At 48.7% G+C, this 25,908-nt stretch overlaps 1 protein-coding gene across 2 annotated transcripts in view; it reads left to right on the forward strand.

The window, feature by feature from the left end:
• The first annotated feature begins 465 nt into the window (after positions 1 to 465).
• Ptpn1 (protein tyrosine phosphatase non-receptor type 1) overlaps positions 466 to 25,908 on the forward strand; it is a 47,631-nt gene continuing 22,188 nt past the window's right edge. Inside the window, exon 1 of one of the 2 annotated variants that reach the window (XM_076930280.1) lies at positions 466 to 676. In XM_076930280.1, coding sequence (XP_076786395.1) covers positions 614 to 676 — 63 coding nt within the window. In that variant the 5' untranslated portion in view covers positions 466 to 613. The remainder of the gene's footprint in view (positions 677 to 25,908) is intronic. The other variant, XM_034494563.2, reaches the window with a different exon arrangement.

Consider the following 25,908-nt stretch of genomic DNA (forward strand, 5'->3'; position numbering starts at 1 on the left):
GACTACAGAGCGACTCTGAGGACATCCAGGGTTATGAAAAGAAACCCTGTCTCGAAAAACCAAGACAAAAAAAAAAAAAAGAAGAAGAAGAAAAAAAAAGAAAAACAGAAAGAACGGGACAGGAAACGCCGCTCCCACTCAACCGCCCAGCTCGAGGCCACGCCCTCGTCGCCTGACTCAACCGGCAGGCTTGAGGCTCGAACTCAAGATACTCCCCCAGTCCCGCCTTGGCCCACGAGTCGTGGGCGCGCCGCCGGGGGTCGCTTGGGCAACGGGCGCGCGCCCGCCGGAGCGCGGAACCCGGGAAGCGGCACGCGGCGCGCGCAGCAGGTCATCTCCTTTGGCTCAGGCCTCTCATACTAAGCCCCGCCCCGTCCCGCCCCCGCGGAAGTGCCGGCAAGCCTATTCGCTATCTGACTGGTCCTCCGGCAGAAAGGGCGGAGCTCGCGGTGAGGCGGGGGTGCGTACTTCCGGCTGCCGGCTTGACATGCAGAAGCCGCTGCTGGGGAGGTTGGGGCTGCGGTGGTGGCGGGCGACGGGCCTCGGGACGCGGAGCGACGCGGCCTAGCGCGGCGGACGGCCGAGGGAACTCGGGCAGCCGACCCGTCCCGCCATGGAAATGGAGAAGGAGTTCGAGCAGATCGACAAGGCTGGGAACTGGGCGGCTATTTACCAGGTGCGGAGCCGGGGGCCCCTAGGCCGCGCCGTCTCCCCGACCCTCCCGGCTCAGGGGACCCTTGTCGCGCGTCCTCGCCGCCCTAGACCCCGCGTGGGGCTCGCGGCCCTTGCGACACCCCCACTCGCCTATATCTCTCCGCGGTCCGTGTCTTCTCCGAGCCCCCCCAACCCGACCCCAACATGGCCCAGCCACCCTTTGTCCCCACTGGTCCACACCCCTGCCGCTTCCTTGTCTGGACCGGACCACCCTCAGGCCCTCTTCCTTTGTCTCCTGGGGAGGAGGGTGGGCTCGCCGACACCCCCAGCCCCCGCACATTTCACTTCCTCAGACCTGGGTGTGCGGTCGTGGAGGCCCCAGGATGACAGTCCTCTTCCTCCTTCCTGTCCATTCATTTGTTAGACGTGAGCTGGAGGGTCTGTTTGGTGCTAGGCGTTGGAGATGGTGTGTGTTCAACGCCACCGTAGACTCATCCTACCTCCAGAGAGGCTTGTAGTCACACAGACACTCAAATACAGATCATTGGAGCTGGTGACAAGTGTGGAGACGAGAAAGACTTGTTCTGGTGGAGGGTGACTGTACGCAAAGGGTCTGCTGCCTTGTCGAGGGGATCACGGCAGGGCTGCTAGGGACTTGTTCTTTGAATAGACCAAGGAGTGGCAAGCCATGAGGTTAGGTGTCTAACTAGGGGGATACAGATAATCCATTCCTATAGTTGCCTGACCCTCTCTAAATGGCCTCTTTCCTTGTCTTTTATCCTTTGATCGTGGACTGAGATGGTTTCTGTTTTCTGAGATCCGGTCCACTTGAGAGGTTTTGGTGGTTCATAAATAAAGTAGCACCCCCCACCCCAACCCCCCGCCATGTATGAAACAGTGAATTGAAAAGGCAAAGATGTCTTTACAAGCAGCTAAGTCCTCTAAAGAAAATAAGTCTTCTGATTAAATGTCAGTGCGGGGGTTGTGAGGATTAACCAAAACCACACTCGCCAGGCATCTTAAATAAGCATGTGCAAAATAGATCCTGTTCCTTTTGTAAAGAGAGCAGGCCGTTTATTCTGCTTTCAGCTTATAGGTTCAAAAGACAGCGGGTGAGACCCATCAGCTGGAGAATTGAAATCTATTTTGAGCTTCACTTAGGAAAGTAGAAAGCCTCAGACTGTTGTTCGGTGTTCTTGACTGACAAAACCTTTTTTGGGATGGCCTTGATTTCCAGATTCCTTGATAGGGTTCTTTTTGCTTGGGCCGTGATGTACATCAGCTTTCTGGGGGCTGATATTTATAGCTAGTGTAATCTGTATAAGTAGAGCAATCAATAGTAACATTTGTATTGCACGTCTCGTCTCTGAATTGGCTGGACAGATTCCACTAAGGAGTCAGATCTGTGGGCAGATTTTCTATATCAGATTAAATGCAAGAGGATCCCAATGTAACAACAGCACATGAAGATTGTTTTGTAAGCCACCCTGAAGTGTGGAGGCTGTTGGCTAAAGAGACCATCCTAAGTGGAGACAGTTGAATCTTTAATACTGAAACAGACTGATTTGGTAACAAATTTGCATCATAAATAAGTGATGGTAGATTGTGGTTTTTTACGCTTTTAGGTCAGAGTGGCCTGCCCCGACATCTAAGCCTTGTTAAAGTTGTGTTAAGAATGTTGTTGGCGCAGAGTGGGCTGGCTTTGAAATCTGTTTTTCTCATTCTTCTCCGATTTCTACTCCACACTTTGTAAGTTGTTAGTAAGCCCCACAAGTAAAATGTCAGGGTCTGTGCAGCCTTTCCACAAGTGCTTGCACCCTTGGGCTTTCCTAGGGTAAATATTTTATAGTCTCTCTCTCTCTCTCTTTCTTCTTCTTCTTCTTCTTCTTCTTCTTCTTCTTCTTCTTCTTCTTCTTCTTCTTCTTCTTCTTCTTCTTCTTCTTCTTCTTCTTCTTCTGTTTGGTTTGGGTTTTTTGTTTGTTTTTTGAGACAAGGTTTGTCTATGTAGTCCTGGCTGTCCTGGAACTTCCTCTGTAGACCAAGCTGGCCTTGTACTCATGGAGATCCTCCTGCCTCTGCTTCTGGAATGCAGGGATTAAAGGAGTGTGCCACCCTGCATATCTGTAGTTTCTGGAAGTGCTTCCGCCTTTCATCTTTGAGTTGTGACCTTTTTGTTGTTGTTTTATTTTGTCTTTTGGTTTTTTCCTCCTATGTAACAGTCCTTGCCTGTCCTAGAGCTCAATTTGTAGACCAGGTTGGCCTCCAACTCAGAAACCTGCCTGCCTCTGCCTCCAGAGTGCTGGGATCAAAGATGTGTGCCACCATGCTGGCTTCAATTGTGCTGCTTTTTAAAACCAGCATTTGAATGACCTTGAGTGAATGTAAGGCTAGTTTTCTAAGATAAAGGGTAATTTATTCAAGCCTTTTTGGTTTTGTTTGTTTTTTTGAGTTCAAAGAAATATGTTTACAATTGGTGGAGAAAAAAATTGAATAACTTTGATAATGTGTCATAGTGGGCAGCATTATCAAAAGTCCTGTTTGAGCTTGTCATAGTTGAGTGTGCAGTTTTGCTTACAGCTGTATAAGCAAAGCGGCAGCATCATTTCCTTATTCTAATTTAATTTATTTTCTACTCAGACCAACAAGGTCTGCAAACTAAACAAATGGGCAAAGAACAAAAGGTGAAGCAGACCTTTGAGTGCTGGAGAAGGTGGCAGCTTAGGGGAAAATACCACCTCCGGGCAGCACAGCTTCTGGAAGGAAGGCAGCCGGGGTGCTTTTTAATCTTTACTGTTAACAGGTGGCTGACGACACAGGGCTGTGGAGTCAGATTTGTTTGCATAAGGAAATGGCTGTAAAAATGGCTTTCTGTCATTTAGCAAAGGAATGGCAAGACTGAAGGAGCAGGTAGAGAGCTGGTCAGAAAGGAGACTGGCTTAGCTAGCCCAGGGTGAGAACATGCTTGACCAGATGGAAGGAGTGCCCGAGGACACTGCCCTCCTTCAGTAGTGGAAGGGGGTGCTTGCTGCTCAAGCTTTGCTCTTTTTCTAATGTTCAGTTCTTTGATTCTGTGACTTTCAGTGAGTGATTTGTTTCAGATAGTGAGCATCTCCCATCCCATAGCTCCTGACTTGAAGGAAAGACAGCTCCACCGTAGATGGCTTTTCTGCCTGACATGTGTTAGAGCTGCCTTCATTCTGAAATAGAACCCAGTACCTGATTGGGTTAAAGTCCTGTTACATCAGTAATCAGTTCCTAAAACTTCTTACTAGTTTAGAGAGTTGATACTGCCGTGGTCCAAGAGATGCTCTTAGAATATTTAGACACCACTGCTTCAAAGCGGGAAAACCGCACTTTGTGCAGAAGACATCAAGACTCCATGACTTATTTTGATGGGTGGGGGTGGGAGTGTATAACATGGAGATTGGGAAGTTCTCATATTGAGTGACCCTTGAGATTTAAATGTTCTTGCTTGCCCTGGTTTGCATGAACTAAATTTAGGCTTTTGATGGACACTTTGAGGAGGTGTGAAGGCCTTTGAAATTGTCTGGGCGGGTAGGAAATTAATGGGGTTCCAGCAGAGCCAAGAAAGCAGCACCCCTTGTTTGCTGTCCCCAGCATACTTACAGTAGCTGGGCTTTTTCTGGGAGTAAGCGGGACAACCAATCTAGCATCTGGGGGAGTGGGAAAACTGGGGGAGGGGGGGGAAGCAAAAGGTTTTCTGGTTTTCAACTACCAGATCCCCTGCTGGGCTCTGTCTGGTCTGCAACCTTTGCATTTTAATAGGAACCCCAGGACCTGGTGTTTATTGAGTAATGGTATATTAAGATTGGTATATTAAGATTGAAGGCATTTTGGATACGAGTCTACTGAGATGATTGCTTTCTCTCTCTTTTTCTTTTGGTGATACTGGGATGGTACCTTCCATTTGGGCAAGTACTGTACTGGCCACCTCCCTGGCCCTTGGGAGTTTTTGTGTTTTTGTTTGCTTGCTAGTTTTTGTTTTGTTTTGTAGTGCCTCTTGCTGTGTGGCCCACTGTGGACACCATTCTCCTGTTATGCCTTAATCTCTTGCTCCCTTACTCACCCAAGCCTCCCAGCCCCCACCCCATCCCCTGTCCCTTTTCCAGTTTCTTCCTTCAGAATTCTTTTGGCAGAGTCTTCCACGTTGGGCTTGTGTTCCTAAGCACTTTGAAGCCTACCTGAGTGTGTGTGTATTTTGTCCCTTCCCTTCCCCCCTGCAGTGTTGATGTTAACTCATTCCCAGCAGCCCCTAATATTGGCACGAAGGCTGGGCATGTTCTAGAAACCTAGAATCCTACCCGAGTCATTGCTTCCAGGATGACATCTGCACCTGCAGTGCCCCAGTGGGTTTTGAAAGTAGGTAGGAGTGTTTGTCTTTGCCCAGCTCTGAGAGTCCCAGCCCCCGCTTTCATTGCTTGGTCACTGCATCACCCACCTCAGTGGCCCAAGAGCCCACTAAGCCTGCGCTTACTTGTTGATGCTGCAGAGGTGCTAAGCTGCTTGCCTTTATTTTATTATGTGTACAGTCTGTGTGTGTGCATGTGCTGTGTGTATACCTGCAGGTGTGTCTGGTCTGTGTGTGTGCATGTGCACTTGTGTGTATACCTGCAGGTGTGTCTGGTCTGTGTGTGTGTGCATGTGCACTTGTGTGTATACCTGAAGGTGTGTCCGGTCTGTGTGTGTGTGTGTGTGCACCTGTGTGTATACCTGCAGGTGTGTCCGGTCTGTGTGTGTGTGTGTGCACCTGTGTGTATACCTGAAGGTGTGTCCGGTCTGTGTGTGTGCGCGTGCACCTGTGCACTGGGAGTTGCTCTTCCATCTCTCGCATCTTGTTCATAACAGGATGTCTGTGTCACTGCTACTTAGGCCAGAATGTCTGGCTCATGAACACCCAGGGATTCTCCTGTCTCCTACCTCATACAGCAGGACTGGGTTATGGATAGGCCTCGGGTCCAGCCTTACTTGGTTCTAGGGGTCCTCACACTTGCATAACAAGCACTCACTGAACCCTTTTCCCAGGTCATGCGGCTTACTTCCTAACCAGGCGTCCTCCCACCCACCCTAGACCTTTCAGTTTATTGCTAATGTGCCTTTTCTTTCTTTAAGACAAGGTTTCTCTGTGTAGTCCTGGCTGCTTTTACTTCCCAAGAGTTGGGATTAAAGGTGTGTGCTGCTGCCACCACCACCACCACTGGCTTTGCTATTTTTAACAATAGCTCTGAGGCTTTCACTGCTGTGTGTCTACTCCCCCAACCCCGTCCTGAGACAGGGTTTCTTTGTGTATCCCTGGCTATCTTGGAACTAGCTCTGTAGACCAGGCTGGCCGCTAACTCACAGAGACCCACCTACCTCTGCCTCCTGAGTACTAGGATTAAAGGTGTTCTTTGACACCACCCATTTCATTGAGTCTGGGTCTTACGGGGTGTTATGAAAACATTAAAATAGTCATACATGGTGATGGTACACACCTGTAATGTCAGCATTGGGTAGGCAGAGGCATCTCTAGCCATCATGGTTCGAGGCCATCCCCGTCTACAGAGGGAGTTTCAGGACAACCTAGGCTACACAAAGAGACCCTGTCTCAATAAATAAGTAAATAAGCTAATAAACAAACAAACAAACAAACCCAGGATCTAGCCCCGTGGCATCCAGGAGCCTCCATTCCCCTGCAGTGCCCGGGAAGCTTTCTTCCTGTACTGTGGATCACACTTAAATCCGGTGTGCCTATCTACCTTGTACCTTGCAGCTCAAAGGTGTGCCTCCTTTTGTGGAACTCTATCCTGGGTCTTGTGCGCTGCTTGATGTTGCCCTGTGCTTGTTAGAACTGCCACTTTATATCTTGGTCCATCCCAGAGCCCACATGTCCTGTGGTCACTGACTATGGCACCCACCTGTAAGTGTTCTCACAAGTGTAGTGTGGATGTGGCTGCCTAAAGATAGAGTGGTTGTGGTCCCCTATCCCAAGCTGATGATGGAGTCGGGAAGGTCTGCACACAGAGGACCCGACAGTAGAGTTCTTGTGGTGGGAAGCCCTGTGTTTGAGCCCTGAGGCAAAGAGTAGCTCAGAGTTGTCTTCATGTGGCTTCCCAGAGAAACTGCTGAGTGTGCTATAAGACTTGCTCCATCTGCCCACCTCACAGAAGCCTGAGGAGTGACAGCATTCCCTCTGTGTGACAGGCTCAGCAGATAGCACAGTGGCACCACAGCTTTCTCTCCAGGCCTAGTGGGCTCCTCTGCTCTAGCCATTCTTGACCTGTTTAATTTGGGGAAATAAGATATGGTTCTTTGTCAGTGAGCAGCCTTGCCAAGTCTTGTATCTCTCGAACTCACTGTCCAGAGAAGAGCATAGCCTTCCGCTCTCTCGCTGCTCATAGTGTCTGGCAGTGCACCACTGTCCCAGCCAGAGCTCGCGATGGCACTCATCATTCTGTCTCACTTCTCCACTCCCCTGTCTCTCCGTTCCTTTTCTAAAGTAATCCTGAGCTGACTGTTAAGTTTACCTTCAGTAATCAAAGTTCTGAATGTTCTAGAACCCTTGTGAACTGCAGGGGGCTGCACAGGTCAGATGCTTAGGCTCAAAAATTGGTAGCTCTGCCAGAGTGACTAGCAGCTTAAAGAGTTGGGTAATTTTTTTTTCCTCAAGGGACATTCAAGGTTCTTACTAAGAGGCTTCCTCGAGTGAGTGACGTGGGAAAGTGAGTACCACAGTTAGGCACCCCCTCTTCGAGACAGTGCTTGGGTGGTTTTCCTGTAAAAACAGAGGAACTGACTCTTGAGAGTTCACAAAAGCGGGACTCATGGTTGGGGGCAGCTGCCCTTATGTTGTAATTTTAGAAGGAACCCACATCTGCTCTCGGCTTCATTTGAATAAGATGAGAGCTTATACATCTGCCGGCCTTGGAGAAAAGTACCTAAGTCTCCACGGCTGGACAGAGCCATTCACTGTGGAGACACTCCCACCCCGCAGCCATCCTTCCCAGCAGCGTTAACTGAAGCTGCAGCAGCTTTTCTTTTCAGACAGACAGGGTCATAGGCATCCCAGGCTGGCTAAGTATCAAGGATGACCTTGAACCCTTACCGTCAAGTCCACATCGCTATGTTACAAGTGTGAGCCGCTGTGCTGGGTTTATGTAGTGTGGCTAGCCCTCTAGGCAAGCACTCTGCCACCTGACCTGCCCCCACCCCAACCCCCTTTTTTACTTTTTGACACAGGTTTTCACCATGTGCTCAGGCTGCCCTAAACTCACAATCCTCCTGCTTTGGTCTCTCAATTCTGAGACTAGAGTCATATTCTACCATGCTTGACATATCCCAGGCCTTTCCTGACAATCTGTAGATTCTGAATGTCTGAAAACTGGCAACAGGAACATATCTCACTCAATAGCCAGTATCTAAGCCTGAATCTAATGCTCCTATGGCCTTGGCACAGGTCATACTGCAGACACTGCAGACAGGTCAGGCTTGTGAGTGAGGGCTGCTCAGCCTTGTGTGTGGTGGTTCATTCCACTTGCACATGCTCAGGATGCTGTCTAGTCTGTGACTGGAGCTTCTTGGATGCCAACCCTCAGCTAGCTAGCACATGCTTTAAGACCTGAACCCTGCCGCGTGTGTCCCAGGAGCCAGCATTAGCTTACTGGCAAAGTGGTGGCTCTAGGTTTTCTTTGGGAAAAATACGCATGTTTGTGTTCTTCTCATCCACTTCCAAGTCCATGCCAGGAACGCCTACTGAGCCACCAGAGAAGGGGCCTTGGGGACCAAATGGTCTCATGTCCTCAACTCCTCTCTCAGCCCAGAACTGCTTTTCTATATAGGGAGAAGCCTGGGCTGTGTCTGTGGCTTTTGTGGCTGAGTGGCACTGCTTGCAGATACGATGGACTGGGTTCTCAGAGTCACATTCTAAAGATGTGTTGGTTGCTCTTTGCCGCATCTCTGAGAAGTAGTTGTCCTGTGCTTTTTTTTCTTTTTTATTGGATCTTATGGTCACACCATTTTCTTTCAAGAGTGTTATGTTTGTTTGTTGTGTGTTCACCCATGTGTCAAGTCAGAGGACAGTCTGAATAAGTTGATTCTCTCCTGCCTTCTAGGCCCTGGGGATGGAATTGGGTCAGCAGCTTCGGCGGCTGTGCCTTTACTCACCAGGCCATCTCCATCTCCCTGCCCAGCATACCTCTTCCCCAACAGGAGGTACTTAAAAATGACAGTTTCCAGGCGCTACCTTGCTGCTGTTCATTTTGAGCAGACTGGCCACTCAAAAGACATGTGCTGTTGCAGAGATGCCCACAGGAAGGCACATGTCAGTGAGTATCCACTAGCTCTCTTCAGAGGTGGGCTACCTAAGGGTGTCTTTCTGAGTACAGCTTCATCCAGTTGAAAAATACCAGACTGCACTCAGTGCGTGCTGGCTAACAGCACCCCAAGCCCAGCTTTGTTGGGGTATATTTCTCCTGTGATGATTGTGTGGGCTGCACTATCCCAGTAGGGTGTCTTTACTCCTAGCAGGATAAAAGCAAAACAGACCCTCCCTAAGCGAAATGTGTGCTACTGGCTTTGCACTTAGAGCAGGGCCTGGGAGAGAACAGCCAGTGGTGACTGCTGCATTTTTTAAAAAGGTGTGTGTGTGTGTGTGTGGTGTATCTGTGTCTATGTCTGTGTCTGTCTGGGTGTCTGAATACAGGTATACGTATGTATGTGCAGGCTCACATATAGACCAGAAAAGGGCATAGAATTGCCTGCTGTCTGCATTACAGATATGACTGTGAGGGAGCTGCTGCTGGGCCTGGGCACTGCACAGCGCTCCTCTGGGAAAGCGGCAGTGCTCAAGTGCCCCTGGCATCTGTAAGGAGGGTGGAGTGATTCTTTTGGTTGTTCTGCCTTTTGTGTTTCCACTCTGAGTGAGTGAGACCCCTACTGGGATTGCCATCCTGTACCTGACTCTGCTTCCTGTCACCTTGAAGGTGGGGTGGAGCCGTTTGCCACTGAGGAGGAAGCTATGTTCAGTCACATGAGGCCACATCCCTGTGGCAGCCCTAGTTAGAGCGGGTGGTTTAGCCTCTCTCAGTGAGCAGGTTCACAGTTCTCTTGAACTTGAGAACCCACTGTCTCTTGAAACTGGGTTTCAGAGGGTTCTGTGTCCCAATTATGTACCATTTCTAGGCCTTCCTAGATTGCTGTCTTTACTAGCGTGTCCCCTGACAAGACAACAGTGCCGTTGGTCTGTGAAGAGTGCAGAGATAAGCCGCTCTGGAGACAGCTTCAGGGACAGCATCCACTTTATTGCTCATGAGAACCATTTACATAGTGGAAGCCTATTGACTGTGATTGTAGTTTGTTACCTCAGATTAGATAGTGAGTGCTCATACCACCAGGGTCTCTATGCAGAAGAAGCATGTTAAAGTAGCTGTGGAGAGTGCAGACTGGTCCACAGGCCAGCTGCCGCACAACTCAGGCTACTTGAGAATTGAGTGTTCCGACCTCATGAGAAGGGCAGTGTGCAAGGCAGGCTGGCTGCCAGGTCATGCCTGCTCTGTGTCTCCCTGTGTTTCTCTTGGGTCAATCTTAGATGTGTCTGTGCCATGGGCAGTTTGTTGCTTTCTGTTCACAGCGTAGGGAACTGTCCACCTATGGTCCTCTCCCTTGCTCTTCTCCCTGCACGTGACAATGTTCGGCCAGTTTGAGTGACAGCATTGATGCTGGCCAGGAGCAGATGGCAGATTCTGTTTTCTTGTTCCATCCTTTGTAAGCTTGAACCATCTCTCCTCACCCCAAAATAAACCCATCACAAAATTAATCAAAAGCAGCTACACTGCAGAGGGAGTCGCTGTGAGAAGCCCAGGGTTGACGAGCAAGTGTTTTCCGCAAAGGGCTGTCCTTCAGCCTGGCCTCCTTTGCGACTTGCCCCACTCCCCGGGTGGGATTACCATGGTCTTCCCAGTGACACTTTTGGAAGCTGTTGCCTTGGAAAGGTGGCAGTGCTTGGCTTCAGTAGACAGAGGCCTGAGGAGGTAGGGGGCGTGGCAGCTCCCAGCTTCTGTTGCCATGCAGCTGGAGATGGGTGTGGGCCATCTTCCACAACTTCCTGTCTTCAGTGTGAGGGGGTGGCGGTTCTCTAACCGCTGAAGAACTGTGTGGAACATGCTGTGTATTTACAGGGCAAATGGGACTCTAATGGCAGCTGCCTTTGGCTACCTTTGCATTCATTAGCTGATTGCCCCCTTTGTCAGTGTCCATTCAGTGTCCAGGAGCCGGGGCCCTTCTGGGCAAAGGAGGGGCAGAGCTGAGCTTCCCTTCCAACCTTCGCAGATGCCCTCAACACTGATGCTAGTTGTAGACTGATCATAAAGGAAATGACGAGTGTGTTCGTGGTCTGTGCTAATTTTAGTCTTCTGTTCACAGCTCATTTTATGTCCTTCAGCATTAAGGCTCCATTTCTAGAAAGACACATTTTGAATATAGGGCACTGCCTGTGTTCTCCCCTTGGCTCCACTTCAGGAGTGGCCTTTCAGTGTTCTGAGGAAGCGGCCTGGACATTGTTTCCACACCCACTCCTTTGCTTAGTGACACTCTACTGTCCCAGCAAGTAACTCTGCTTTGTCTGAAGTGGTCAGCTCTGGGCAAGGGTCAAGGTCAGTGTGCAGTGTGCCACACATGGGCTCTGCTGCCTGAGAGCCTGCCTTAGCGCTGCTCCACGTATGGGCGCCGTTCATCTTTGCTTCTGATTACTCTTAGCAGGCTTCTGCATGTCAAAGCTTTAGTCTCAGGCTGCATGGCTACCCTTCACTGTCCACCCTGAGCAGACACTTCCCAAGGAGGGAAGATACCGGGGTCAGGGGTCTTTATACCTGGCTGCTCGTGGGTCTTTAAGGAGTGGCATAGGGTCCACTCTGTGGCATGCAAAGTGAGAAGAACTGGCTTGACAGCACAGCCTGCATCTGATGCCTTCAACTTCTTAGTCACTGGAAGAGCTAGAAGGGGTCTGGTGTTTCTGAGAGAGTGGAAGGAAGTTTTGTGCCTCTGCTAGGCTTCACTGTGGATGCGTCGTGATCTCTCAGCTCTAAGAGGAACAAACTTTACATTTTTGCAATACCCCAGTTAAAACTTTAAGAACCTCTGTTCATCCTTAGAAATAGAAAATGTCCTCTGAGGTTGTAACTCAGATGTATTATAATTTACTAAGTATCAAATGGTGAATGAAATTGCTTTTGAGATTCTTGTCTAAAGTGGAGACTGTTGGGTTTTGCCATCAGACCCCAGCTATGGTTTGCCACATTCTGCTTGTTCAGCATAGTGCCCCCCACTGTCTTGCGTTAGGTTTGAGCTCAAGTTCTATGTAGTACCTTCACACCCCTGAGGTGCTCTGGGTGGTACCCCAATAGTAGGTCTGTAATAGGGAGTGTTTGCACAATTGGGTCATAGAGCCTCAGTGTTCTTCCCCAAGTGACTCCAGTCCACCTTCCCAGCTACTGCTAGTGTGGCCACTGCCTGAGCTTACATGTGCAGACTCCCTGAGTCATGGGGGTGATTGGATTATAGAGTTGACCTTTGCCTGGCTTTGTAACCGCCTACCTAGAGGTCACAAATTGACCACCCACAGTCATTTGCTTTGTCTGTGTGCAAAGTTTTGGTAAGACTGTTGATGAACTGGGAGGAAGCACCACACCGCTTAGAACCTGGGTCCTGCTGTGAGAACTGTCTTGGCCTTGGTCCTGGAGAAGGGTCACTGCTTCTTTGCATGGATGTGTCTGCATCCGTTACTTGCCTGAGTCCCATGGACTTTTGCTGTTTTGTGTTGCTGATCCCTGGAGCCCTGAGCCATGGCAGGCTGGATTTTTTCATTTTTGGTGTTAGTGCAGGGGCTGGAATGGTGTTTGGTTTGGAATGTGGTTGGTGTGGTGTCACTAACAAAATCTTAGCAAAGGGGTGAAGGCCAGCGGCCTGAGGGAGATCTCCTGACAGAAAAGCACAAAATAGGACCACCTTAGGCAGGCATGCTCTCCTGCCACCTCATTCGTAGTCCTTTGTGCTTTAAAGGAAGTTGGAAGTCACCATCACCATTTTTCCACCTCAGGCAACTGAATGTGATTATATTTTTGTCCCATGTTCAGCTATTTCCAAGAACCTTTTTGTGTGCATGTCACGGTGTGTTTTATAGTCTCCTTTTGTAACCCAGACTGGCCTCACATCTCCTCGTGCCTCAGTCTCCCCAGTGCTGGGGTTGTACTCCCATGGACATGCTTGCCCTCCAGGAACCGTATTTGATGGCCAGGCTGACAGTTAAATCCAATGGGCCCCATGGGAATAATGAAAAGAAAAATCTGCCCAAGTTTGCTTATATACCGAGAAATGGTAGACGCTTGTTTTAATGTCTCACTCTGTGGCTTAGTTAGGAAGGGTGCTACGTGGCCAGTGTCTGAGTGCGTGCTTAATGGTTCTCCAGTCTGTCATGAAGTCACAGAGCCCGGGAAGACTTATAAGGAGAGTGTTACAAGGTACAACAGTCCCTTTGAGGGCATTATGGGATGAACTTTCTCTGGAACACCTGTAACTCATAGAGATATGTGTGCACAACAAGAAAAACTGAGCCATAGTTTCTGGCTGTTCTTCACAATGAAACAGTTGGACTCTTTGTCCTGAGCTTTGTAACTTCCCCCACAAAGTGAGTCCCTGAAGGCCACAACCAGTGAGCACTGGAGCACTCCCTCCGCTGGGCAGATGGCATGGTCACAGCTCAGGGCCAGGGCCAGCATTTGTCAGCTGGCCAGCACCTCTGTGCCAGGCAGTGGTGACCGAGAAGTTCCCTGCCATTAGGAGCTTGTGGTTCAAGTGACAGACAGTCCCAGGTCACAGTGATAGGAGCTGTCCCCCCACAGGGAGCCAGGAACCCAGGTGGAAGATAACACCTGACTGTCTCTCTCCCCATGTGTGTCCATGCACATTTCCCTTGTCTTCTTTTTATCTGTTTCCTCTGTCGGGGTGACATGATAGAGGTTGTAGCATTTAAAGATGGTGGACAACATACATTATAGACAGGAGCGCCAGTATTGATTGTGATAAAATAGCCTCTCTTGGAGAGAATAAAGCAAAGATGCCCATTAAGAAACAGGGTCTAGGGTTGAAGAGATGGCTCAGCGGTTATGAGCACTGACTGCTCTTTCAGAGGTCCTGAGTTCAATTCCCAGCAACCACATGGTGGCTCACAACCATCTGTTATGGGATCTGATGCCCTCTTCTGGTATGTCTGAAGACAGCTACAGTGTACTCATAAATAAAACAAATCTTTAAAAAAAAAAATGCAATAGGCCCTAAGGATATAGCTGGCCCAGCATACATGAAGCCCTGGGCTTGACTCCCGTCACTGCATAAACCAAGCATGGTGGGTGGCACATGCCTAGAGTCCCAGCACTGGGAAGTGAAGGCAGGAGACATAAACCAAGCATGGTGGGTGGCACATGCCTAGGGTCCCAGCACTGGGAGGTAGAGGCAGGAGACATAAACCAAGCATGGTGGGTAGCACATGCCTAGGGTCCCAGCACTGGGAGGTAGAGGCAGGAGACATAAACCAAGCATGGTGGCACATGCCTAGGGTCCCAGCACTGGGAGGTAGAGGCAGGAGGAGCCTTGACTACAGAGTGAATTGAGGCCACCCTGGGATATGTAAGTTTCTATTCTAAACAAATAATAAACACTAGCTGCCTTACTAAGAATAAATTGAAGATATTTGGCCAGTCCCTACAGCAGGCACCCAGAATAAAGGCATTATTTATTTGCGGATTGTAAGGGATATTTTTAATTATGTTGACTAGTTTCTCACATCATATGCTCTGTTTATTAGTAGTTCTTGTTATCCAGATGGTTTTGTTTGAGTGACTTTTAAGTCTAGTGCCTTGTAAAAGGATTTAAGATCAGTGATAACCAGGCAGTGGAGGCGGCACACGACTTTGATCCTCAGCACTTAGGAGGCACAGACAGGTGGATATCTGTGGGTTCAAGGCCAGCCTGGTCTACTGAGCGAGTTTCAGGACAGTCGAGGCTATACAAAGAAATCCAGTCTCAAAAGATAAAACAAACAAAAGATCAGTGATAATCATTTTACTAATTTATTATTATTTTTATAGTGTCCTAAATGCTAGGCAAGCACTCCAGCCCTGAGCTCTAACCCTCGCCCTCCTTCCACTTCTGTATTTGTGTATGTGTGTCTATGTCTGTAGATCAGAGAGCAGCTCCGCAGGAGTTGGTTTTCTCTTTCCACCGTGTAGAGCCTGGGGATCAGATTCAGGTTGTCAGGCTTGGTGGCAGAGTGCCTTGATGTGCTGAGCAGCCTCCCCACTGCCCAACTTCTGTAGTTTACACAGAGTCTCATTATGTTGTCCGAGGTGGGCAGCTCATGTCTTCCTGCCTCAGCCTTTTCAGTGCTAGGATTCAAGTACAAGCCGCCTCCATGCCTGCCAGTTTAAGTGGGTGAGTCACAGACTTTTGTTTTTAGGCATTTAACCCTTCATATATAGGATTACAACTTGTGAGACTTTTGTGGTTAAGTAAATTTAAAAACAAAAATTATCTCAGATAGCTGTGGATAGGGCACTGCTTACTGCCTGTTTTTCTAGTTACATTCATCAAACTCTTGATCACATAGAAACACTCCAAACTATTTATCTACAGACACTGTCCTTGTGAAAACACTGGCTGTGTACTGTTGGGGTGGTGATAGTGCTCAAATTGAGCCCCAGCCTCACCGCTGGGCAGAGCTCCACCACTGACGTCAGTCCTCAGCCCACCCTCCGTCTTTTATTCTGGTTAAGAAGCTTATGTGCAGCAGAAGCCCCAGGTACAAGCCCAGTACATCACACTATGTGTGATTGTGAATTTGAGGCCAGCCTGGGTTACACACCAAGGTGCATTCTCAGAATGGCTCGAAGACTTCTGAGAGAAGGCTTTTTTCCCTAGGGGTGGATGACAGCCTAGAATAGGCAGTGCCTGGTTTGTCTTCATTGCTGATGAGTGACTTGGGTAGTGCTGTTCCATCTGGTTTTCCGTGCTATTCTTTGTATGTCCAAGTAGGTATCCTACATGTGGGAGCACAGTGGTCGAGCCCTGTCTTATCCCAAGCCCTTGGACCTGGTTGTTGAGACACAGCTGTCTGGCCGAGCGCTGGCACTAGACAAGCACTTGTAGGAGAGCAGAGATGACCTTGCACAGTACCAGTTGCCTCACAGCTCAGTTCCTCAGATCTGCTCTGCCAGGAGAGGGAAACCCCTTGAGGTCGGGGAGGCGCAGGTGTGTGCACTTGCCCCGCATGTGGTTTGGAGCTCTCTTAAGTTGCTGTGCTGGGGACTTTAGCACAGGGCTTGTCTTACTGTAAGCATATCATTCTCTGCTCCTTCACTTTACCTGGCTCGTGACCAGTCCTGCCTCCCTCCCCAAGACTGCTGAACCACCCTGGACTGTGTCAGACTGCCCTGGTCCCCTGGTAACTTCATGTCCCACAGGTCCTGCTACATCTGTCCCAGCCTTTGACATCCTCTAAGCCCACACTACAGCTCCTCTGCTCGCAGCTTCCTCTTCCATGATCCTTACTTGTCTACTTCCCTCTTCCGGCTTTCTCCTTCCTCCAGGTATCCACCTATTCCTTTCTCCCCAAGACCATGGCCGGCCATCATTTTATTTGCAACGGTCTTTGTGTGTAATGTGACTCAGACGGTCTCCAGTCTCACGTGTAGTGCAGGCCTTCCTGCCTCAGCTTCCCCAGTCCTGTAGCTGCAGGCTGATTTTGCAGTCCATTAGCACTGTGCCATTGTTCACCTTCCAGTTACTCCTTGGCACAGGGACTCTGGGTTTCATGTTCCCAGGCCGCTGACATAATGTCTGACGTGCAGCTCCCTTTGCTAATTGGCTTCCTCTTTGATTCGTCTGACGATACTTCACATCCTGAGTCGAGCAGTGTTCAGTGTGCTTGACCTGTCCATTCGCTTGTTTTTTTTTTTGTTTTGTTTTGTTTTGTTTTGTTTTGTTTTTTGGTTTGTTTCTTTGTTTGGGACAAGGTCTTTTTATGTAGCCCTGGCTGTTCTGGAACTGGCTATGTAGACAAGGCTGGTCTCAAACTCAGATTTCCTCCTGCCTCTGCCTCCAAGTGCTAGGATTAAAGTTGTGCGCCACCGTGCCCTGTTCTGTTCTGTTCTTGTCCATTGTCACTGGTCTGTTTGTTTGGTGTTGGGGAGTGCTCTCTTCCTGTGTTCTGCATTTTCTCTCTCATGTGCATGTTAGTTTAGCCCCTGCCAAGCCTGGAAACCCTTTCTGAGGGAGAAGTGTGTAAAACCTGCTGGTGACTCTTACAGAACATTGCATGTGCCTACACTTCTCCTCAGAGGGCCTGTCCAGGCCATGTTGATGCTCGATGGAGCAGAGTCCTCCTTGCTGCTCCCACCTGACATGCACACAACCTACCAATCTAGCTTTATAGAGCACTGCCGGAGAGAGAGGGCAGCAGTGGGAGCCAGGCTGAGCTGAGGAAGTGGAGGGGCTGAGTCAGGCCGGCAGGCTGCAGGAAGTAGCTTCCTTAGCATATGAGTCTGTGGCTGGGGAGAAGGGAGCCATGTGTTCTCAGCAGTTAGGTCATTCTGACCACGATCCCTCTGCATTTTCATTTGTTTGGTATTTCCTGAGATTCTGATCTTGCCAGAAAGTACCCAGCAAAAGTTCTGGACAAGTGAGGCATTTATTTGCATTGGTACCTTCACCCTCTTTTTGAAGAGTTATCCTGGTCCAGCCCTGAAGACCATTCAGGGATTGATTTCTTTTTGGACACCTCTTCCCCTGGGAGCTTATGAAATCAGTGGTGTGATTTGAACAGAGACGAAGGAAGGGCCCTAATCTGCCCAGGGAATCTGACTGTCTATCCTGGCCCTGCCAGCCTGCTGCTCTGAGCAGAAAGTTGTCTGGGGAGCTTGAGCCCCAGTGCATTTAACAGAAGGGCTCTCACTCCTGTGTGAAGGTGATTGAGTTTAGAAGAACGGCATTTGTGGTCTTCTGTGGGATGAGCTGAACTCTGATGAGTGACAGCATGAGACAGAGAAGGCCCACTGTGATCTGAGGGCACAGCAGGCTTGTGGCCCAGGAGAAGACTCTGTCCGGCCCAGCATCTTCTGTGCAGCTCTGCTACAAGTCTCCATTCTTTAGAGATGAAGGGGATAGGCACTGTGCCCAGTCAGCAAGACCAAGCCTGTGCATTCCCAGCGCTGTGTAAAATAGAGCTTCCAAGCGTTAGGCCACCTTTCTAAGGTTAGAGGTGGAAGAGATGAGAACGGAGTGGTCACAGGGCTGGCTTGGAGGCTGTTGGGGTTTCCAGTGTATAGGGCTGGGCTATGCCTATGCTCCTATAGCCACTGTGGTGGCCACTAGCAATTGCAGACATGGGGGGATCTTAGGGCTGTTTCCCCATAGGAAAACAAGCATGTGGCGTGGCCATGGACTTAGTAACCCAGCTCTGTGGCTTCTCCCTGAGCATACCTTGTGATGCCTCACAGGCTGCAGGCATTCTGGCCTGTCATGGCTACTACTTGCCTCTGTGTTTAGAGGGGCTTTCTGTACCTGCCAGTGCCCGCTGAAGAAGGTGGCAAAGGCAAACACAAGCTTGTAGCCACAGAGGTGAGTAAACACTGAAAAATGGACGATAGCAATCTCAGAAACACTGTTTTTAAATGTCCTTGTGTAAACAGTTCTAAACTGCTGTCCGGTTCTCAGTGTCCCGGGACACCTGGCTGGTGGAGCTTGGTGCTGTCTCACTGCACAGCACCTTCAGGTTGTACCTGGGTCACTTCACAGAACAGTGTTGACATGGACTTTCCTTAGCTGGCACAGGCTCCGGATGGTAACCATGCATGAAAGTACGAACAGTTCTCCTCCATGGATGGGTCACACCTCAGGAGCTTGGAGATTGCTTGGCATTCTGGTTGTTTTCCTGTAGAAACAGTGCAGGGAGTGGAAGTTACATACACACCCTGCACATAGCTGTAACCCTTGCAGTATACCTGAGGTGTTCTGTTACTATCATGTGACTGTACTTGGCAATGGTTTTTATGAATGAGTAGGTTGGAGTTCGCCTGAGGCTTATGTCTGCCCACCCCTTTCCAGGCTCCTATGCCACTGGAGGCGATCTGATCTCTTCTCTTCTCTTCTCTTCTCTTCTCTTTCCTTCTTTCCTTCTTTCCTTCTTTCCTTCTTTCCTTCTTTCCTTCTTTCTTTCTCTCTCTTTTTTAAAGTCAGTTTGATGCTGAGGGATTCCATAGTACAGGGTGAATTTGGGGCTCAGAGTAAGTTTGAGCCCCCAGAACTATTACTAGGCTAGAGTCACAAGGTCTGGAGAGCAGCAACAGGCAGCTAGGGTGTCTTCATGACTTCAGCACTTTGTGGATTCCCAGGTAAGAGCCCATTGGGTGTTTGCCTCTGGTCTACAGAGTCACCTACTTCTGAAGCCTATGGTCTTTGGTCATAGCCTTGTACAGCTTTCAGTGCTTTGCAAGGTGCTCGTGAGTAATGCCTCCTGCCATGAGGGCTGTGGAACCCGGTGACTCATCACAGACATGCATGAACTCGGTGTCATTCACACAAGAGAGCAGCCTTTAGCTTCAGCTTCCCTGCCCTCCACAGTTTCTTACTTTAGTTTTCAGACAGAGCTTATCACAAGAGGCCATGAGACCTCATAGGCACTTCCTACCCACCAGTGCTTGAGAGCAGCCTGTGCCAGACAGAGTGCAGCCAGAACGGACAGGATAGGTCTCTGGGCAGGAACTGTCCAGTGTTGAACGGCTCCATGTAAGCTTCACTGGATTCAGGAAGTTGGGGCTTTAGGACAAGGACTGGCAGGCAGCCTGTGACAGTTTGATTTGTCACTTCAGTGTTCATTGCCCCCTTCCTGCACCCACAAATGGCCTATATCCCAATTGGCCAAGGCATCCATGGGAGCCATGCTGATAGGTCATGAAATGCTAATTCATACAGGCATTTGGTCCCTGGATTGACATCTCCTGCTTCACTTGTCAGTAGATGAGGACACCTGTGTCCGCCCAGAGAGAAAGTTTGGTGGCCTGCTTCTGAAGAGGCCTGCCTGGGAGTGCTGCACCAAACAGGCCGCTGAGGCTGGTGGTGGACTAGCTTCCTGGGAACATACATTGTTCCTAAGTATGTCTGACACAATGAGATGGAAGGTTCTGGGGCTTTTATTTTTTTTTTTTTAATAGTTATGATCTCAGCAGGGGTTGATTTAGTTGTGGAATCTGTGGTATCAAACAGCTTTTAGCTAATGTTCCCTGGGAACCTGGGTCTTTTCCAGCTCATACAAGTTTCTCTGAAAAAGGTCTACAGTCCTAAAAGCCTCTCAACTACCAAGCCTTTAACCTGTGAAAACACTACATTTCATAAAAATATACCAGAAGTCTCATGTCCATAAGATTTTTTGGCTTTTTTCAAGATAAAGTTTCTCTGTGTAGCCCTGGCTGTCCTGGAACTTGCTCTGTAGACCAGGCTAGCCTCAACTCAGGGATCTGCTTGCCTCTGCCTCCCAAGTGCTGGAATTAAAGGCGTGTGCCACCACCACCCAGCTATTATATTCTTTTTAAAGTATGACTTCAACCCTTTTATTTGGAGAGTGTTTTTGTAACAGGATGGCTTCTTCTGTCTTGTCCCCTTGATCTTTGTCCTGCATTGGGGAGACCCCATGGATTTAGAACTCAGTGGGCAATGTGGTGTTACTGTCTAGCCTTGGCTACATTAACGTAAAGTCGTCATCTCTTCCGGCATTCTCACTGCCTCACTCCTCACACCTCTCTTCCAGCTCTCTTTTTGACACTGATGTTACGGAGCTGCGCTGTTGGCTCATGCTTGTGATCGTATACTGAGGAGGCTGAGGCAGGAGAGTTGTCTCAAGTTTGGGTGGGGGTGGAGGGTCTTGCTCTCTGTTGTCCATGCCAAACTCACCAGAACACTTTATACCACCCGGAGCTTTATTCCTCCTTCTCCCTGGCTGTATCAGGATGTGCAGGAGTCAGGGGTTGTCTTTTGCTTTGGTCTTATGTCCTTTGCGCCTGGTGCCCCTGTTACCTGGCCTGGAATCCCCTGTGGACTTGTCACCACAGGTAGCCTTCAGGTGTTAACTGCACACCATTCCTCTCCAGGTCAAAAGAAAAAAAATTTTTTTAGTTACATAATTGCCAGTGCCACAGACAGAATATTTCTTCCTCAGAAAGGAGTGAGGCCATTTTCCTCCAAGACACTAGCTTTAGAAGGGTCTTTTAGACTAATTTCATACAGTTTCCACCTTGTGACTCACTTTAAGAGTGCTGCATGTGAGACAGGATACTGTTTCTGGAGTCAGTCAGAGTATCAGGACTGGAAACTTGTAAGAACCCTTCTGACAGTTACCCTTTCTGACAGTATCCAGAGTTGGCCTTTCCCCTCTTAGCATTCCCCACGTCATCTGCAAATTCAAGTGTATATGGTGAGCTCCCAAGTCATTCACACTGCTCCTGACTGCAGCAACTCAACAGTGTGCTAACCAGGATCCTGCGTGAGCTCCCAGAGGTCACAGGAGAGCTGAGGTGGACAAGTGGCAGAGGTGGAGGAAGTGCTGGAGAGAAAAAGTAAGACGTGTGTGGAGCGGCTTGGACTCTGTGCTGCTCTGGGGACCTCTAAGCACTTGAGTGGGGGCTGGGCCGTAGAGTGGTGCTTTTCTGTAGAAGTGCCTTCAGGTCAAGTCCAGGAAGGAGTGCAGGCATGTGAGCTGAGAATGTATCTCGGAGCATTTGCCTCCTAACACACCACTCTGGAGAAGTGAAGTTATTCCTTTCTTCATCCACATTTTTTAAGTGTTTAAGGGTTTTTCTTAGACTATCTAATAGTTTGGGGTACAATGTTTATATACCTCAAGTTCTATCAACAGCCTTTTACCCCTGTTAAAAATTTCTATTTTTCCAGAAAGTTGGTGATGGCATGTGCCTTTAATTCAGCACTTGGGAGGCAGAAACAAGCAGATAGCTCTCTTGAGTTTGAGGCCAGCCTGGTCTACAAAGCGAGTTACAGAACAGCCAGGGCTACACAGAGAAAACCCTGTCTTGAAAACAAAGCAACCAACCTTGTTTTCTTACAGTAGACTTCACCTGTCCTGCCTAGCCACCTATCAGTACAGCTACTCACTAGAGATAGTTGGCGTTGGAATCTGTCACTCTTTTTCCTTTTTCTTGAAGTTCCAATGAGGTCACCGCAGATTCCTGTCCAGCTGTGAGGTGACGCAGACTCCTCATACCCTTTCTCCTCAGCCTGCGTGTCTGTGAAACTGCACAGGGTCAGAAGTGTGTGTGTATCTCTTATATTGTGGTATTCCTTTCAATGCACTCTAGACTCTTTTATTAGAACGCATTTGTATTTGTATTTTGTATTTGTATTTGAGATGGTCTTTACTGGAGCTCAGGCTGTCCTGGAACTCACGTTCTTCCCTAGCCTTCCAGGGCTGATATTTCTGTACCTTCCCACCTGGGCCTGACACGTGTCCTTAATCCTTGCTGCATTCAGGAGAGAGGCCACAATTACAAACTTTCAGTCTGTCATCATTCTCTCTCTCTGCTGTTTGTCATCCTGTGCATCCCAGTCCCCTGCCATTCCTTGGCTCGTTGTGACATCATTAGACCCCCACATATTCCTGAATTGAGCTGTGCCCGTGATTACTAGCTCCTCTAGGTATGTCCCCTGCATAGGTAGCAGGTGAAAAGTCTAATAGTGTGTGTGCTGGTACAGACTGGTGTGAAGCTCGCTGTCCTGGGGCAAGAGCCCAGAGTAATGCTATGTAGTTCCTGAGCATGCTCAGGGGAAGGCCAGTCCCTGGTCCCTTGGCCCTGTACTTGGAGTTTCTGTTGAACAGCTGGACCATGGCATTCAGTTGATTTCCTCCCACTGATGCGAACCTTGGACTGGAAGGACAGAAGACCTGTCACTGGCCCTCTGCCTTATGGGGCTACCCAGCAACCACTTTCAGAGATATTACTTTTGATTTCACTAACCACCTTGATGCCTTCCCTTTCCACATAGTGAACTTGTGGCCACAGATGACCGGTCAACCCCCTTGCTGAGGACAGGGACCTAGGCCAAACCCCCTGTCCCTCAATGCTTGGCCCAACCTGAAGGCAGGAAAGGAAATTGGTATCAAGTTTGTGATCCACATACATGGTTGCTCTAGTGAGCACAGGGGCTGCAATTCGCTGATCTCAGAAGAGGGCAGTACAGTCCAGCAGGTCACAGCCCTCGTGTCACCTTATTATGTATGCCATTGATGTTCTGGGATTCTCTGTCCACCCTGGGGTTTGATGACCTGTCTCTCTATCTTCTTGGGCTTTGGAGGAAAAGTAGTGTGCACATGTTCAAAGGGTGTTCAAGCCCCAGTAGCTGAGAGGGTTGGAAGTGACCTGCTGGGGTCAAGCCGTTTGCATGTGGGTGTACATTCCTCTGGAGTTTGCGTTGTGGCATTGAAATGCAGACCAACTCCTTAAAGAAGGGTCTAGCATCCTCCAGCTCTCAGAAGCTTCTGTAGATGAGATCATATGTCACTAGGGGAGGCTTGCTGCCTGCCCCCAGTGTAAAAAAAAAAAAGTATATGAGAATGTATACACTATATGTGTACATATATATATATATATATATATATATATATATATCTAGATATATGTGTGTATACATATATCTATATATATCTATAATATACACACATATACACACATAATTTATATATTACATACACATTGTATAGTATATAATATGTATATATTCTATACATTTAGTACTATATATTATATAATATATAATTACGTGTACTTAAAGTGTATGTGTTTTGAGACAGGGTTTCTCTGTGTAGGCCTGGCTGTCCTGGAACTCAAACTGTAGACTAGGCAGGAGAAAAACGTTTTTTGATGTATTCAGCTTTAAAAGGCCTAAGGTACATACTGAAGAGAGACCAGAGGGGACAGACCATTGATGAGTCTTTCATTTTACTACACAGTTAAGGATATGTAACACAGATGGGAGGCTTTGTTGTGTGTGCTGGTGTTGTATGCAGTAGCACTCTGAGTGTAGGTTAGCTCCTTCTAGTAATGTGAGGCAGGGCTGAGCTTGGTACTGAGATGTGAATGTAGGTTTTGGTTGTGGTGGTTGTGGTTGGTGTGTGTGTGTGTGTGTGTGTGTGTGTGTGTATGTGTGTGTGCGCGTGTGTGTGCGTGCGCGCGCGTGCGCGCATGCATGCATGTGTCACACTGGGGAAGTCAGAAGATGACCTGTGGGAGTCCATTCTTCTCTTCACAATTTGGGTTCCAAGAGTCCCAACTCAGATCGTCAGTGCCTTTGCTGGCTCAGCCACCTCACCAGCCCTTTTAGTGTAGCTTTTTAGTTAAAGGCACTTAATAAAATTGCTTTCCCTTGAGGTTAGAGGTAACTGTCATGGAAAGTGTGGGGCAGAGGGAGCGTGTGTGCCATTATGTGCCCCTATGTGTGCACACATGGAGACCAGTTTAGGACATTGGGTGACCTGCTTGATCACTACCCACCTATTTTCTTGAGGTGGGCCCCCAGGGTCATGCTGTCTCTTCCCAGAAAGGGCCCTGATATTATAGCACATGGCCACACCCAACTCTTTGTACAGGTGCTAGGGTCCAGCTCAGGCAGGTCCTGTCCTCATGCCTGTACTCATGCGGCAAATGCAATCACCATTCAGCTTGACCATACTGCTGCCCCACTCCCCCTGATTTGTTTATTGAACTGGAACAATTCTTTTGGTGCATGGTGGTGTATGTGCGTGTGCGTGTCCCTGGCTGGCCTGAAAGTCAGAAATCTGCCTGTCTGTGCTGTATTAAAAAGGAGTGCCTCACTCCTGGCCAGTTAACATTTACTGTCTTCTTACATTTTCCTATGAATTTTTACACAAAGAAACACAGTTGAGAAGAATTTGGGGTGGAGTCATTTCACTTCAAGGACAACCATGCTGCTCTGTAGGTCATGAAATTCTTTTTTCTTATGTAGACTTTAATCCCAGTATTCAGGAGGCAGAGGCAGGCAGATGTTCTAGGCCAGCCTAGTCTACATAGTGAGTTTCAGGCCAGCCAGGGCTACACAGTGAGACCCTGTCTCAAAATGCCTCCAATTTTTTTCTTTCCATTAATTTTTTGTTATGTACATGGGTATTTTTCTGCCTGCGTGCATATGTGTATATACAGGCCCTCAGTAGCCAGAAGAGGGTATCAGACCCCGGGAGCCAAACTGGCGCCACTGCAAGAGCAGTGTTTTAACCACTTAGCCATTACCCCAGCCCTGGCTCTGCCCCACCCAGACACACAAGACAGGGTCTCACTGATACCACTGGCAGTCCTGGAACTCACTATGTAGACCAGGCTGGCCTCCACCTCACAGGGGTTCACCTGTCTCTGCCTCCTGACTACCAGGATTAAAGGTGACACCATTTCAATTTTCTTGCATTTTAATATCCCCATTTTTCTTTATTTTTGATTTGCTAAAATTTTGAAAAGAACGAATTTATTCCGTAATATACCTTGTGGTTTGGTTTGGTTTTGACACAGGATCCTTCTGTGTAGCTCATGAACTTGACATACTTCTGTCTCCTTGTAATGTTGGAATCACAAGAGTGTATACATGCCTGACCTACAGTCCTGTGTTCTACCTAGATGTGAAAGGTCACTTGCACCTCTCCATGCAGGCTGAGTAGCTGATGTCTGACGATTCTGCTCCTGGTCTGGGCACAGTGCCAGACCGGGTCTGAGTGAACTGAAGGGACACCTATGTTGACCCTCATGCCTGCCTCCTTGCTTAGGATGTCACAGCCTCTCAACCCCAGCTTGTGACTTTATTTTTAATCCACCCCTTCCAGTGCTATCATGCCTTCCTCTCTGTTCCTCCTTCCTCCTTGGTCTCTCTCACAACAGGTAGAAAAGCACATGGTCTCTAGAAGGTAGTATGCAAGCTCCTGTGGTCAGTGAGTAGTGCATATGCCTTTTCCTTGGTTCTGGTTAGCAGAGCCTCGCACAGCTTTCCAGGTACTTGGGAACATCTTAACCAAAGTCATTGTGTTTTAATGAGCTGTTTTCTGCTCATTCACACTGCGAAGTGTGCAGGGAGCATCCTCCCATTGTGTAAGGAGAGCAGTGTCACTTCAGAGCAGGGATTGCACTGGAGTTCACTGCCTCTCCCTTG

Source organism: Arvicanthis niloticus, chromosome 2 (genome assembly GCF_011762505.2).
Source record: "Arvicanthis niloticus isolate mArvNil1 chromosome 2, mArvNil1.pat.X, whole genome shotgun sequence".
In the NCBI taxonomy this organism is placed as follows: domain Eukaryota; kingdom Metazoa; phylum Chordata; class Mammalia; order Rodentia; family Muridae; genus Arvicanthis; species Arvicanthis niloticus.